Genomic DNA, 17,161 nt, shown 5'->3' with positions numbered 1-17,161 from the left:
CACATTATGAGAAGATGGCAGTTATAGCCTGTTAAGATTGGTGGGGGGGGGGCAGTGATAAAAAATATGTTCATATTGAAGGGAGTCAAAAGGTTCCCCTTAACAATAATCAATTACGAAAAATCGCAGGGAAGAGAAAAGCAAGAGAAGATAAGTGTAAATGAATATGAAGTCCAGAAAGAAGTTCATAAACTCAGAAACTAATGTAATATGAAAGAACCAAATGCAGCCCAAAAGTTCTTGAACTAGCCATGTTGAGAAACGGGGATAGACGACTGTCAGCATGATTTTTTTTTATGTGGTTCCCACCTACGAAAGGTTATTAGTCAACCTACAGCACTTTTTTGTACCGTAGTTGGGATAAGGATTTTTTTTCTATTTGTATCAATATTATATTTGTATTTTTCATGTTTTATCATTTTTTACATAGTCCGTAAATCCTTTCCTAGAGACCAAACATGGAAATTTTTCAATCCCGTCCAGGCTTCCAATAAGCGGAGGGTAGTCTCACGCCGAGCGATGAAATTCATCTCCCACCTAAAGATATTCACAAACATCCGTGCCCAGAGCGGGATTCGAACCCGATGGTTGGAGAACGAATACGCTATTGTATTATCAAAATAAGAGAATAATTATTAATAGTATTATCAATTAGCAAAACTAGCATTGAATAAAAGCCCAATGGAAAAGATCCAGAGGTATTACTCATAAAAGAAGTGGAAAGCGAGTTCTTGCGGCTAGTTGAGCTTAAAATCTTGTAAAAAGAGATCCCTGTAGATTACTTTACGCTTCTTCAAAATTATACGCCATCGCCAGAATAGTATGCTTTGCCTAGACACGTATTTCTTTATATTATTTTCGTGGTAATCCCATCCACGAGAGGTTGTTCAACCAAAGCAGAAAGGGTAAGAATACGATTATGCGATACGGTAGCATTAGAACGAATAAAGATGACGAAAATTTATTCTTTGAGTTTGCTGATCTGTGAAGAGGCCATGAAATGTCTTCTGCAAGAATTTAGTGCATATTTTAACAGATTTGGATTAGGGAAATTGAGAGCATTTTGAGAGCAGGGAAATTATCGATGTCAATCGCGATGAACAGAGACCATAGAAGTAGTTGTAGAAATGCAGAAGAGAAGAAACTGGTGTGAAGGAGAGTGGAGTGAATCAGCGAGGGATGGACGATTAATCGACCTAATTGCTTTCTTCTGTACTGAGTCAGGTATGAGCTCTTAGGGGCATCATCCCAAATGTGAAAACAATATTCATTGGTGGTGCGAATTTATGATTTTATAGGATTAGCAGCTGTTCAGAAATAAGTTAATGTTGAGCGAAAAAAGAAATTCTAATTTCTTGGGTATTGATAGGGCGATATTTGTAACGTGCTTGTGCGAAATAGATCTGAGGTCAAAGTGATCTCAAGAAGAGTCATCTCATTTCATCTTGTCTAGAGATTTCAGTGTTGCTAAAAGTGTTAATAAGAAGAGAAGAGTTTTTTGTTTTAATTGTGTTCTTCATTTTGGAGAGCGAGAGTTTAAATCTGCTACCCAATTCTGGGACGTTCTCCTAGTCAGAGTCTTGAGATATATCACGGTCCATTTTTTTTTAAATTCCATCATTATAACGTATTCATTGAAAATGTCTCAGCCATCTCTTTACTGAACACAGAAATAATTTTTTTTTTTACTGAAATAATTTTTGTTTGACTGAGATATAATAGCTTGAAAGGGGAAAGGGGGAGCGACTTCTTTAACGCCTCCTATGGAAATGCTAGAAAATTAAAAGCTTTATAGTCCTACGGAATTTGCTGAACGTGAAATCTTCGAGAATAAACCAATAACGAAATGCCAGCGGGAATGAATACGATAATCTACATCGGTATTCATTTCCGTCCGATAATAAGTTTATCTCTCCACGTTCTGCAACCTGCACTCTTTGCATAAAAAATAACAGCAAACTGACTCCAAAATTACAAAGTTAACGCTAGCAAGAACCACAAAAATTTCCAAATTTTTAATAACACAGGCCTGCAAAATTCGAGTCATGAAACGTTGCCTGGAAACTATTAACTGTTTCTGATTTATAATCAGAAACAGTTAATAATTTAAGATTATAATCTTAGGTGATTATTGAAGTAAAAGAATTTGGAAAACAAATATTACTCCCAGTTGTACAATTCAAAAATCTGCAAATGACTAACATTTTATAAAGCAGTAGAAGATTCTGTACAAGTTTTTTTTTTTTTTTGTCAAAATGCTTGCGTATTTAATTATTCTGGTGTTATTTTAACTTACTGCCCTCTTAGTTAAGCAGCATTAAGATGTGTGTGAAGAACGACTTTCTTCACACAGAAGCGAACCCTTTCCCAAAGTTTTCATGTTAGCCCTGCAAACGGCAAATCTCGACAAAAACATACAAATTATTACCAATGTTTATTACTAAACTGTAATGAAATCAAGCAAATCACTGTATTTATCATTGTCATTTTCAATTTATGACTTATAAATGTAAACCAAACATGTAAACCTATAATCTATAACCTCGAATATTATATAACTATAATATTATACAATAATTATAATATTATACGTAAGTTATTCACACAAATGATTCGCAAACATGAAGGAAGTTTGCTCCATTAAATTATTGAAAGAAAAAACGAAACTTGGATATTTATAGATAAGTTGATCCCTTCGGTATTACATCACTTACTGGAGTGGAGAGATTTCTTTCATGCGTCTGTACTCACGAAAGGTTGTAAAGCCATAATAATTTAGTCCATAAGCTGGTTTCAGGATTTTTACGACTTATAAATGTAAACCAAACAGTTTAGATGCTTTGTTTATTTTTTATCATTTTTTAATTTTATTTTACGTAGCCCGGAAACACTTCTGTAGAGACTAAAAGTGGAATATTTTCAAGCCACTTCAGGCCTCCCATAAGCAGATTACTAAACCGTCTGTTGAATTTAATAAGAATGGAACAATCATGGCAGAATTGTCTATTTCTTTGAGATTTGTGTATTCTCCTGGCCAATGTGCCATTTTTTATAAATTGTCAATATTGTCATAAATATAGTTTTTTTTTATTATTAACAACTACGAGGAATAAAGACCGTGATTATGGCCAGTCGAGATATTTTTATCTGCTGTGTTTGAAACATTTTTCATAATACAGAAATTAAATGAAAAGTGTCAGTTCAGTAACTCTTATGAGTGTGTAAATCTTCTGAGCTTCAAAACAGCGCTGCACAAATAACTTGACTTCAGTTTTTACCACCCATAATAGTAGGATTCTGTGTTGTATTGTGTGCGGCTGAATATTTGAGCCATTTACGACATGCAAGAGAACTTTTCTTAAAACATAAACTCACTTTACACAGCCCCATTCCTAACAGGTAACGAGCAATGGGGTGTTGTTGGCTGAAATGTGTGGAATGTAAATTAATTTTTTTAAGTTATTATTGCAGCTATTATACTGAACCCCTCTTGGCTCTTTTGATAATTATTATTACTTTTGGAAAGTATCATTTTAAACAGACTACAATTATAATTCGAGTGAAACAGACATCTTACACAAGCTGTAATAGCAAACAGACAAAACCCCATACGTGAGACAGAAAATGGGGATGGGGAGAGCACCATATGCGGGTCTATGAATTCCTGAATCTTTCTAAAAGAGGACAGCCTATCTGACTGAAAACTCATCTTGAATTTTATTCATTTTACTCTTATTTCATACATCCTTTTATGAAATAATCTGATGGACGCTATGCAAACGATCTGGTATCTACAATCGCACCGAACTACATGCAACAATTGTCCAACATCACGTGTATTAGGCAATGCCAGTCCATTTCAAGGTCATTGAGCTGACTTCTTATCCTTTTCTTTCGTCCAGTTCTACCTTTACTAGTTGAATTTAACTTCCTCGAGGACTAAAATTTTCAACAACTACAACAAACATGCGGCTCTTCAGAAAAAATGTCACTAAGTTCCTCGTCTGATTCCAGAACTATAACTGACACAAACAGATGTATCCTCTGGTGAAAGAACGATATACTTAAATGTCTGTATCCTCTCTCTCTCTCTCTTTGAATTCTGTGTTTCAGCTTATTCGCACTACTTACTCACATGGGATTCAAATCGGAACACTAAGAGATCATCGTCAATATTCTAAAATATCGTTTTTCTGAAACTGTTCAACCAGTGTTGTACAGAATGATACAAAACTGAACTTTTCTCATTAAACAACCTATAGAAAGTATTTTACCTTGGGTATAATAAATGTTAAAGATACCAAGCTATTTTTAAACCTGGTTTTACTCCATTTCCCAAGTAAGCAAACAGACAAACAAGTCAAGTTTGCGCCTGCAAGTGTTGCAAGTCTAGCTGATCCTGCAGGTAGTGCAAGATCAAGGTAACTCATGGTAAAAGTAGAATAAGCTCTGATCACTAATCTTAATATTTACCCTTAATGCAAAGCACATCTCCTGGAGGAGATGTATGATGCTTTGTATTAAAGGCAAGGGGCCACTACCCAGACCGGTTTCGACCTTTATTGAGGTCTCATCAGTGGGAGCCAGGCTAGAAATACCAAGATTTTAGTAATACAGAGCTTATAAGTATTTTACCAGAACAAGTTACCATAAGGTGTTTTAACCTTATGAGACCTCAATAAAGGTCGAAACCGGTCTGGGTAGTGGCCCCTTGCCTTTAATACAAAGCATCATACATCTCCTCCAGGAGATGTGCTTTGCATTAAGAGTAAATATTAAGATTAGTAATCAGAGCTTATTCTATTTTTACCATGAGTTGCTTTGGTCTTGCACTACTTGCAGGATCAGCTAGATTTGCAACACTTGCAAGCGCAAACTTGACTTGTTTGTCTGTTTGCTTACTTGGGAAATGGAGTAAAACCAGGTTTAAAATAGCATGGTATCTTTAACATTCATTAAACAACCTATTCAAGCAACTTATCCCAATTCAAACTATGCGAGCACACCCTCCCCACTCCATCACTCTTTTCTCTGAATTGCATAGGATGATTTGCTACATCTGTAAGCGTTCTCCAGGCTTCTTGCAATATTATTTATAAATCTAAATATGGAATTCTCGGGCAGTATGGAATGGTCTATGGAATCTCTTTCCATTACTTCAGTATTCAGCTATAATCAACGCACCAAGCAAACAACGATTGTCGTTCGTTGATGCAACAACATGAGGCTTGTGAACCGGAGTTCTCACAACGAAAATAGCCTCACGACACTTTGGTTGTACAGTACAGTTCATGCATTTATGTAGATTCTTGTGGATATCTGAAGGTAGCCAATTAAGATGTCATCAATGTTCGCTGAACGCTATTGGCAGATTTAATTCCTCAACTGTTTATGCCATCCTCAGTCTTCGCGCTTTTTTTGCAATACCAATTACTGCTGACTTTCGGAAATTTCAGACAGCTTCTGTGCATCAGAATTCTTGCAGTTGATGCAGTTAATGGATGTTTTCGGCACATTTAGTTTCCAGGTCCCGATTGCATTCCCAGGATTATAAGAATACTAGTGAGAATACAGAATATATAAATAACATTTTAATATTATTACATAATATATTTTACTCAAAATTATTTATAAACACTATTAATGGCTTTATTTTTGTAGTGCAGTATATAAAATATAGATGACATTGGCTGAAATGTATTAAAATGTTTTTAATAACATACTCAATGACTCTCCACCCTCCTTGAATCGGTCTCGATGGCGTCTAATTTTCATTTGATTCGTGTATGGCTTAAGATGTGATTAAAATGTATCGATATATACAGTTTCTAACAGTACAAAAGGAAATTTAGATAAATACAGAAAATATGTATGTAGAAAGGTTGCAAGCCTTTCAGCAATATTTTGGAATATTCCTAATTTTTCATGTAGAACATGTTTGAATGCACCGATAAGAACAACCGCCATTGGCGATTTCTCACCCAGATGTTTAGTTGTTTTGAGGTCAACCTTGGGGCTAGCAAGCTCATCAGCTAAATCTGTCCTCACGCATCCGGATTTTGTCACAGAGATGGAACACACTTGTAAGGTTCTTCATCACACGATTGCATGGTGCTCTGATCATGAACCACCGTTAAAACGCAGTGGTTCACTTGCTCTCGAACCAACCAGCAGGTTGTGGGTTTGAATCGCATCATGGGCATGGATCTTTTGTGAATGTCTTTAGTGGAAGACGAATTTCATCGACTGGTGTGAGACCATTTTCCTGCGTATTGAAGTGGCTCGAAATATTTTCATATTTGGTCTCTAGAGCAGGGTGTCTGGATTATTTTAAAAAATACAGAAATGTAAATGAAACAAAAAAATTAAAAAAAAAAAAAAAATCCCATCCACCCACGGTACTAATACCATAGGTTTACAAAACTTTTGTGGGTGGGAATATAATGAAAACATTCCTAACGAAATCCAGCATCGTGTGCCTTTCGATTAGGAAACTGTGTTTTCTATTGTAAGCGTATGTATGGCCGTTTCATCCACAGTGAAAATGATTCTTCAGCTAATCAACATTGGTGATTATCACCAACGATAACCAATGTTGGTTTGTTAAGTACATGCACCTCCATAAATATTCCATTAATATCGTGAGGGTTTGAATTTCCTAACAGTCTTTTCTCCATTTTGTGCAGACGGTATGCCAACCAAATGCTCTCTTTAAGTGCACTGACGAGGACTAGAAATGAACAGGGAGGAAGCTCTCCGGTCCAAAACCTTTCTCACAAATTTAATCCTAATTGTAATCATTTTCATAAAATAACGTAACAAAACTTCCCATTGAATTTTTCATTAGTACCATCTATATTTTGAAACGAAAGCTCATATAAATAAGTGATACCACTTATTTTCTCAGGTGATTTAATATTAGTCGCCTAGACCAGCATTATTCAAATTGCTTTCGGTTCAATTCGCCATCTCCACGATGCATTGAAGTTTTGCCTGTGGCTTTTTATAAGTAGCTTAGTAAAATCTGAAAATATAATTTGGTTCACATCGAGTTCCACTTATGCCACACACTGGTATTTAAGTGAAATGAAATCGTTCATTTTCCTGCACATCTAAGTGCATCCTTTCCAGAAAGTATTTATTCAGTCGGTTAATATTTCCAGAGAATCGCGCTGCAAGTATGCAAAGTTTTTGAATAAATTCGAGTTCCGTTTATGTCTATATCGAGAATAACGAGGACTCGGTGTACTGACTGTTGCGTTATATGAAGAAGATAGAATCGCACTAAAAAGTAGAGACTTTGGACAGGAAAGCTAGAATAAAGACGAATGGAAGTTGAGGGGAGGAAACAGGGATTGTAACGAAAATAAAATGCAACAAAAGAAAAACAACAGCAAACAAGAAAGTGAAATACCATTTTCTTGTACGTTGACTGCCAGTTGTCCCGTGTACGCATTGAATCCTGACATGGCTGCTGCATTGTTCAGTGCAGGCGACCTGGGTGCGGGGAGAGCCAGTTGGTTATTCCTCGGCATACTGTATAGTGCTTCTGCCAGATCAGCTGCCCTCTTCAAAATTATTTCCTGAAATGGTGCAGAAAAATAGACATTGTTTAACTCTGGATTACTAGTCAAAATAATGTTTGTTTTTTTTTAATCAAATAAAAGCCACAATCTAGTAAGCGTTCTCTTAAATGCAATTTGCGACTAGGTAGTACCGTATTCATTTTTCCTAACAGAGCCATTCTATAAAGTAAAAGAAATTGCATCAAATAACGTACCTTAATTAAATATATTTAAGCAAAAATAAGGAATACATCAGCACATTGGCATTTTCCTTGGAGAGAAGGAGGTCCGAGTCTTTCATACGCACACTTTTGCACATTCAGTGAGAGGATTTGAACCCATTTGTCTCCCTTCAAGTGTACTGCAGTAGCAGAGTTAATATACTTAACCTGAAAGTTCGACTACATACCTAAAGTAAAATTAACGAAGCTCATTTTATAAACGCATTCACGAGTACGCGACTTTGCTAAAAGAAACGCGGAATGTATATTTCAAATGACTCTTTCGTTTTGACTGACAAGCCCGTGGATTAATCAGCTATACAGCAGTGAATCACTTCTCTTCCTTAGTGCACTTGGTAGGATACGACAAAAGATCTTAATTCTGATCCCAGTCAATAACTAGGCTTTCTGAAACTGAGGATTCAATGGCGAACGTCATATGGAATTCGTATCGTGTTCTCCATCCCATCTTCTCTTCCTTTTAATAGGCGCACCTTCGTGAGAGCACATCCAGTAACAGGTATAACTATAAACGCAGACGCTGTCTTGGTGCTAATGTAACCATCAGCAACTACAATCCCTTGTAAACAAACTATCAGATTAGCCCCAAGTCGTGCTTTGTTGAATGAACAAGAATTAAGGTGACTTTTTTTTTTTCGGAATCGAAGATTCAGAAATCATCAATCACACTTTTATTCTGCCTTATTAAACTACTCCAATGCGATATCGGGCAGTTAATTCTGTAAGTGTGAAACGCGCTAGTCAATGAGCAAACTACGTTATTAAAAGTGGGGGGGGGGTACCCTCGACGATGCTGATTAATATATATTGCAAAGGAAGTCGTCGTGTGTTTGGTGATTCCGCCTAACGACTCTTCATAATGTCGTAAGAGGCAGCGAGACGTCACTTCCGCGAATCCCAATGTTCACCGGCGTGAAATTAGCTCTTCACTGCAGAATTACCACTAAACTATGTTAGCCAGTCAGTAAAACTAATCATAAAACCATCCCCCCCCCCAATGTCACGGGGATAATTAATTCGAAATTTAGAAACTACGTTTTATTGGACCATCCTCCGTTGGTAACGTGATGCGCTGTTATAAAAATAACCGCAAAAACGACTTCTCAACAAGCGACAGATAATTAAGGCTTTCGTTAAAAATAAAAGCGGGGATGCAAATTAATTTTAAATTTAGCAGCGTGATTAAAAACACACTAGCTGTGTTAAAAATACAAGCCTTACAGGTTGATTAAAGTCCCTGATGAGTGTTGCGTAGCTTACCGAGGAGAGAATTCAAGTACTTTCGTTTGCGCTCATGCTTGACCCGACCTCCCACCCCCCTTTCATTTTTTGATGCGTTTTAGGGAAGTTTCACAGCCATAGCTATGCATCTGTAGGCGTCATCTTGTCAACTCATCAGCGAAAGCCCAGCTCACATATATTCACGGGAATCTGCAAAACTATTTCTGTTTTAGTTAAGTAAATTTTAGCAGTTAAATTTTTTTTAAAAAAAGTACAAAATCAATGGCACTTGTTTTATACAGAGAGCAGCTGCATCAGGATATAAGATGGCTGGTTGTAGGTAGCTGGATTAGAAGACTAAGAAGTTCCAAAAAGGGATCAGAATTCAGATCCAAAAGGAGATCGTCATGAGTCATCATATATCTCATAATGAAAGCACAATTCTTAACTATCTCGAATGCGTTATACTGAATATCGTTGTCGGATGCATAATATTACGAGGGACAATACAATATGAAGCAAAAGACTCATGTGAAGATACTCTTTACTAAACAGGTAGGAACAAACGTGTTATAATACACACCCCCTACCTACACAGATTCCATATCCTGGAATCGCCATTATGCATTTGCTGGCCACACTTTCAACAGACTGTCGATCACTTACTTTTCGACTGTCAGTTACTCGACTCCATCTGGATGCTCCCTAATGCAAGACATCATCAGTTCGGGAGACGAGTGGCCTGTGTCAACACAGGTTTATCCAAAATTATTAATCAGAATTATTTAATTTTGCCAATAAGATCCACTTTCGATCATTGTAATGTAACATAAATTACTGATAATGTTTGGATTATATAGTGTAAATATATGTAAATGTAAAAATATAAATGTAAATATTATTACAAAAATGTAGACGCAAATTTAATGCAAATATTAATCAGTTACTTGGAAGCTACATGTAACATATGCATTGTATGGCGTATGCAATGGAGTACGTAGGAAATAAATTTACTCCTGGTAGCGTTACTATTGAAACATAAACGGTCAGGATAAACGGTTAAAAATCTGTTCATTATTTTTTTTAATTCATCGATCATTTGTGTACTGCATTTGCGGACAGTGAGTGTTGTTATATCCTTACTACGACAAAGAGGTCTGGTCATTTCAGCAGAGAATGAACTGCGAAAAAAACAACAACAAAAAAAAAAAAAAAACGTGAGTATGGGCAATACAATGAGGCACATTCCCATTGTTCAAAGCATGCGATAGTACTATTGATAAATGGATGGATCCGTCCGGGTTCGAGGCTACATGAAGACTCGCGTTGCACATCGGCAAGCAGTGGAGAAATACCTTAGCGTGTGTGCAGGCGAACCTCTACTTACGAACTTTCAAGATACGAACATCGCACGTGCTCTTAAACTGTGACCCCACTTCACTTAACGGACACAAAATCTCTTTCACTTACGAACATTTTACAGTGCCCGAAGTTCACCGATACATTAATAAATTTAGCAGTATATGTTATGGAAAAAAATAAATTCACCTTACGAACGATTTTAAGGAACTCCATGTTCGTAAGTGAGGATTCGCTTGTATAAACCTACAAAACTCAACAAGCACCCACACGTGCACAATCATCATCACATTAACAGCTTTCTTCAGTCCACTTCCGGACGAATGCCTCTCCATGCTTTTTCCATTTTAACTAGTCTTATACATCTCTCCACCATAAATATCCACATCTTTTTTTATTTCATCATCTCATCTTATATACTGGGTTACCTGGCTTCCGATAACCAGTTCTTGCTGTACATCCTCTCTCTCTCTCTCTCTGTATCCATGCATTGTCAGACATTCTCATCACATGTTGTGCCCAGCGCCATTAATTGCCTTTTATTACTGATGCAATGGCCGTTACTTTTGTTTGCTTCCTTATCCAAGTATTATTCTTTATTAATTAACCGTATTATTCCCAAAATGGTTCTTTCTATGTTTCTTTATGTTGTTTTCAGTTTCTCCATATTTTTTTTTTTTTTTTTTTGGTCGGACTCCAGGTTTCACTACCATAGGTCATTGTTGGGAGTACACGCTGGTTATCGATCTTTCTTTTCAAGCACTTTGGTATATTTCTATAATGAAAATAGGCAAAAACATCAACTGTATCCTGAATGGTGAACCTATAGAACAAGTAAAATATTTCAACTATTTAGTGCAATTTTTAGTTAAGATGGCAAATTAAATATGGAAATAGACAACAGAATTAGTAAAGCTGGTATGATAGGAAGTCAGCTGAATAAATTTAAATTGCATAAGAGAAAGAAATTAGTCAAAACACTAAATTAGCTGTATACAAGATAGTTTTAACTTATGGATCTGAGAGCTGGGTAAGAAATAAAACACTTAATCAAAGACTGGAGACCGCAGATATGAGAGTCCTGAGAAAGATTTGGAGCGTGAACAGATGGCATCAATGGCAATATAATTAAAAGCGAGGATATTAGGAAAGAACTTGACATTGTCAGCATTCAGGAATGCGTTAGCAGAGCTAATCTCAGGTGGTATGGTCACTTAAACAGAATGGGCGAAGAAAGATTAGCAAAACAAGTGCTCTCTGCCAGGTTGGCAGGAAAACGACCCAGAGGAAGACCAAGATATAGGTGGATTGATACGGTACAAAGTACCTTAGACGATAGAAATATAAGATCTGATAATATTGGAATGTTGACAGATAACAGGCTAATCCGGAGGAAAATTGTTGATAGGAAGTTAGTAATGATGTACTTTTCATGTAGTACCATCATAGGATTCCTTCCCCCCCGGGAGGATATATATGTCAGGAATTTGATGATGATAAATTTGTATGATGGTTAAAATCTTTCCATCATGCTGTTATTTCATTATCAATGTTAGTAATGATTTGTTCTAGATATTTGTATGAATTCACTATATTAATCTGTCTTTGATTTATTTCAATTTGTGTTTGTTCTGAAGTATTTCCACTATATATTTCTTTTGATTTGTCCGTATTTATATGCAGGTTTAATACTCTAAACTAACTTCATTTAATTCAATAATCATGTGTTCTAATTCTTCTGGCATTGCTGCTAATAGTATGATCCTCTTTTCTCCCAGTTCAGTTTTCTCATAACACATTCAAGGACTGCAGCGAATAGTTTTGGCGTGATAGAGTCTCCCTGTCTGAATCTGGTTTTTTTTGTATTTCTCTTTCTTTTCCATTCAAATTTATTACCCCTGAACATCTCTCACATATAATGAGGCAATACATTAATATAAACATCGTCTATTCCTATATATTTTAAAGCTTCTAGCATTTTACATAAATCTGTTACTGAAGGATTTTTCATCATCGCTGAAATCCAAAGAAATTCATATATTCTTTATATGCTTTTGTTTTTTCGATTACTTAATTTAAGGCTTGTTAATAAAATTACGTTCGTATGGGAAAATACTGAAAATTCTGATATTTAACTACGAGTTGTCTTTAACTGTTGATGTTTACACATCTTACTAATATCCATTAGATATAATTCTTAAATGACGTCATTCTTAACGGCTAAGGAGGTTTGGAAAATGCCATTTTAATGTAAATCCAAACTAACAAATTTGTCCACGAATAATATAGTCAGAAGTCAAAGTATTTTAATAAAATACCTTGACTTGTGACTAAGTATTTTAATACATTTTAATAATATTTTTTTCAAATTATAAAAGCATCATATTAACTTGCGACTCAAAATCTATATAAAGACGCAAAACTTGCTGATTTGACAATTTCATGTATTGGTTTAAAAATATGTAGCGGATAATATCATCTACACTTCTTAAACTTACTATAAAACTATCCAGAAAATATAAATGCAAAACTTCAGATATTTTACATAATTGCAAAAAAAAAAAAAAGTACCTAATTAGAACGAATAATAAAATTGTCGATCTAAAGCTAAACTTATAATGAAAACTTATCAATCACACAAGCATTCTTTATATTATTTCAATGAATCCACCTTTTTCGTTGCGAAAATATGCGTTACTTCTTTCTAGCATAATTCTTTTTTTATCATCAAATTCCTGATACGCCCTCAACGGTTGTGCAGGATACCATGATGGTGCTACATAATTAAGTTTACATTATTACTAGTCTTCTATGAACATACTTTCTTCCATATTAATAATGTGTCAGTTCTCCAAGATTTTTAGATAGCACAGTTCAGGCTTCAAGGGTATTAACTTGAACAGTTGATACCTTTAAAGCGTCAATTTACCTTGAACTTCCTCAAGGCCATTTCAGTGCCATCGTCTGTTGATAATCATTTCATTCCTTTCTTTTCCCATCCGTTAAGACAACCTGCGATTATCTCTCCTCTCACAATCATGAACGATAATAATGTCAAATTTTTCCTACTTTCAGTCAATTGTGCTATCGATTCCCAACTGTTCTCTTACCATAAAATTGGTTTAAAATCGGTTTGAACGCTCTTGTATAGCACTAGTTTAATGTTTTGGCTGCTTTCTTTCTTATCCGCACACATGTATTCAACTGGCTCCATATCAACACCGATTTTTCTTATTCGGTCGTCCATTTACATTTTAATTTGTTCATATTCACAAAAATTGTCCTTAAAGTAGCTGAATTCTTTTACGTGTCCTATAGGATACCCATTGAAACTGCTGTTGACATTTTCTATATTCCTTCCTTCTCATTTTTTATTGCTAGTTTTCACGTCAAAATTGTGACATTGAAGTACCCTTCAGTCAGTTCAGTTTAGTTGGATAATACCAGAGACTTGGACTGGATTTATTTAGGAGTATAAGATCTGCACAAAGTAAATAGCTGAGTTCAATATCACCAGTATCACATGTAATGCCACTTTACTTTATAACGTAAATCCACATGGTTGTTTAATAAGAGTGGAGATAGCGTTCTCCCTTCTCTTATACCTAATTTTACATCAGTTGTAAGAGAAGGTTTTGGTTGGTACGCCATGAAAATAAATCGCTAAAATTAAAAACACGAAATTTTCAAAACAGTTATATGGGCAATAGTTCTGGCTCCACAAATTGCAACTAAAAGTCGGCTTCTGCGCTTAGAATAATAGATAATACGACAGCTTAAAGAAACCATAAATCTTACTTACTTTTTCTGGAATTTTCTAGAAAAAACAAAAGCATAAATATTTTAAATAAGATATTATTGATGGGTAAATTAAGTAGAGAGAAAGTAAGCCAAAAGGCAGTTAACGCCAAAGACGTTAACATGTACCTGATCTGGCTGTGGCGCCGACTCACGGTACTCACAGCTTCCATCATTTGAACAACCTCAATCTATCCTTTCAAAGTAAATTTATAACCATTTTCCACGTTCAAGCTGAAAGAGGCAGGGTTATTAAACAACTGGAACAGTGGCATATACGTCTTAATCGTGGTGAATTGGATTTTTTTTAGTCCTTAGTTAATATTAAAAGACTTGTGACTTCTTGCAAAATAGTTTCCATATGTATACTTCCTTGAGCTGGACAGTAGCTTTGAGTACATTTGAATTTAAAAACAACTTTTAGATTCTTTCTTTCTCCTAACCATTCGTCCATACATCGCAATGCTGTACTATATAGATTTTATGATCTCTGGTATGGGACATTGATATGCATTAAAAGCATTCCATATCCATTGTTCTTAACATCAAAATACACGCGTCTATCTGTTCCATTCAAAGAATGCAAACCCTGTTTGAATACTGGTGTGCTGAGAACATTAATTTCAATAACAAAATAAGCAGAAACTACAATAAGAGTCCAGATATATCTCATCATTTAAATGATGCACACCGAGTCCAGCAAGCATCCTTTTTATCAGTTTAACTGGCCCTCCTCATATAATTTTATACGGTCCAGAAAAGCGTCTGATATATCACGAGATGAGAAGTTTACATCCTATGGGAAGAGATCCTGTCATGCAAATTAAAAAGTTGTTTTTAAATTTTAATAATAACATTGAAAAGATAATTTTTCTCTCACCTTGAAAGAATTTCATAATACTTCTAAGAATTATTTTCACATTTAAATTAATAATAAAAAATAATAATAATTTAAAAAAATCATTAATGCATTTTATTGGAATGATTACTGTTCGTAGCAATCAATTCAGAGAACAATTCAACAGAATCTAAAATGATACCAGACATAATCCAGTTCAGTTCACCGGATTATCTTTATTAAAACTGTTCTGAAGTTTTAATGTGTGTTAGCTAACTATTGACTCCATTATTACGCTCTTGTGGTCTTATTAGGTTATCAGAAATAAATTAAAAGAAATCTTATAGATTTTTGATTTTCCTTTATTTCTTAGAATAAATTTTCGATAAAATCTGTGCGATGTCATAAATCCGACTGACATTTTATCCTATCTTCTAGGAGCAAAATGAAAAATTTAATTAGATATCTGCTATAATAGTTCCCTAAGAGAAATGTATTAATCTACATACAGTTGAATACCCCACTATACAATTTACAAAACGCATATAACCCCTGAAGAGCGCACCTAAATTTGTTTGTTATACGTCTGTACAGCTTGTTTATGTATACTCAGACTAAACCGGAGTTCTTTTAATTTCCAATACTGTTTGCTCAAGAAAAGAAACATTTGGATGTAAATGAATTTGATATTTTCCCCGGAAATACAACGGATAATGACTTTCATTATGCGTTATTTTTCCCTGAATAACTTGCATTCACAACATAAAGCACAGGGATTTTGAAGCATAAAGGATAAACGATTTAAATTTAGGATTGAGAGAGGATTACCTTTGGTAGTTTCTCGGGGTCACCCGGATGTCTAGGAATAAGTTTGGCTAATCGCTGGAACCCGTAGTCTATCGTCGGTTCGTTTAAAGCTATAAGAGAAAAAAGAGGATGCGGTGATTATACACATAATAGAACTCGAAAGTTGAACAGAGGTGGTGTAATAGGTGTGATGTGCATCATTAACTATGATACTTTGAGGAGGGATATGCTAAACACAAGAGAAAAGACATGAATGGGAAGGAGATATGGAAACGCATTAAGGAGGTGGAAGATTAGGAAAGTCACACATCATTATGCATTACAAGAAATGATGCTCCTGCTGCCATTTGGTTACCAAAATTAGGTATAATTTTATTCCTCAGCGTGAGCATAAAGAAAGAGGAAATAATGTCTCTAAATTTCAGCATAAAATTGTGGAAATCATCCCCACAAATGAGAAGGTCACAGCAATTTTAGTAACCGCAACTGTGATCGGATTGAATGAAAATTAAAAGAGGAGATGGCAAAGGAATATTCGAAAAGCTTCAGTTTACTGTTAACTTCCTGCTAATATCTTTCATTAGTATGAAATGCTTGATTTATAGAAATGAAGCATTTTCTCCACAAAAAATTAATCGCAGCTCCTCCTCCTCTCTATTACATAAAGAATCGCTGCATTTTTCGCCGTATAATGCATCGAAGTAGTTTTTAATTTCGGCAAAATGCACGATATTAAATCGTTGAATGGAATGTCCATTACTTGCTTTTCACAACATTTTGGAAGCGAAGGCAACCTCGAATACCAATTATGGTAACAGAACTTGTGCATCTGTCGTGACATATACGCAGTATATGTCGTGACATATACTGCGTATATGTCGTGATATACAGGTGCACAATATATTGTGCACCTGTCGTGACATATACGCAGTATATGTCACGACAGGTGCACAATTATTCTTCTGTGAATTAAGTTGTTTCACAAGCGAATAATTGAATAGCTAGTCAATAATACTAAGTTTCCGTTTGCTATATTTATTTCGCGAGGAACGAAAATGGACTTTATACTGGTGAAATAAAAGAAAATACATATTTACGCTAAAGTAAGCTTGCTACTCATAATGAATTTATCTTAATTCAATGCCTCTCTCTTTGAGCAGAATCTGCAGTTTTGGTTTCATGAATTTTTGGCTGCATCTAGCATATATTTTGCAGTCAGAGTCAACATTTTGGAGAGGTGCATTACCACAGGAAAAATTAAACGCCTAAGTCCCCCAGGAAATTTTTTCCACCGTCCGATTTCTATCATTGAAGTGTTCTTCAGAGATAAT

The 17,161-nt window shown here is 35.3% G+C and overlaps 1 protein-coding gene across 1 annotated transcript in view; it reads right to left on the bottom strand.

Annotated features, from left to right (window-relative positions):
- Nucleotides 1-17,161, bottom strand: part of kn (EBF transcription factor knot) — a 302,267-nt gene that overhangs the window by 16,909 nt on the left and 268,197 nt on the right. Inside the window, exons 11-12 of the mRNA XM_090392953.1 lie at nucleotides 15,852-15,940; nucleotides 7,415-7,583 (exon numbers count right to left, since the gene is read on the bottom strand). Of these exons, the coding sequence (XP_090249079.1) occupies nucleotides 7,415-7,583; nucleotides 15,852-15,940 (258 nt within the window). The remainder of the gene's footprint in view (nucleotides 1-7,414; nucleotides 7,584-15,851; nucleotides 15,941-17,161) is intronic.

The sequence above is a fragment of the Typopeltis vanoorti genome, chromosome 5 (assembly GCF_054136105.1).
Source record: "Typopeltis vanoorti isolate ZY-2024b chromosome 5, IOZ_Tvanoo_1.0, whole genome shotgun sequence".
In the NCBI taxonomy this organism is placed as follows: Eukaryota; Metazoa; Arthropoda; class Arachnida; order Uropygi; family Thelyphonidae; genus Typopeltis; species Typopeltis vanoorti.
This window is presented reverse-complemented; position numbering and strand designations above follow the sequence as displayed.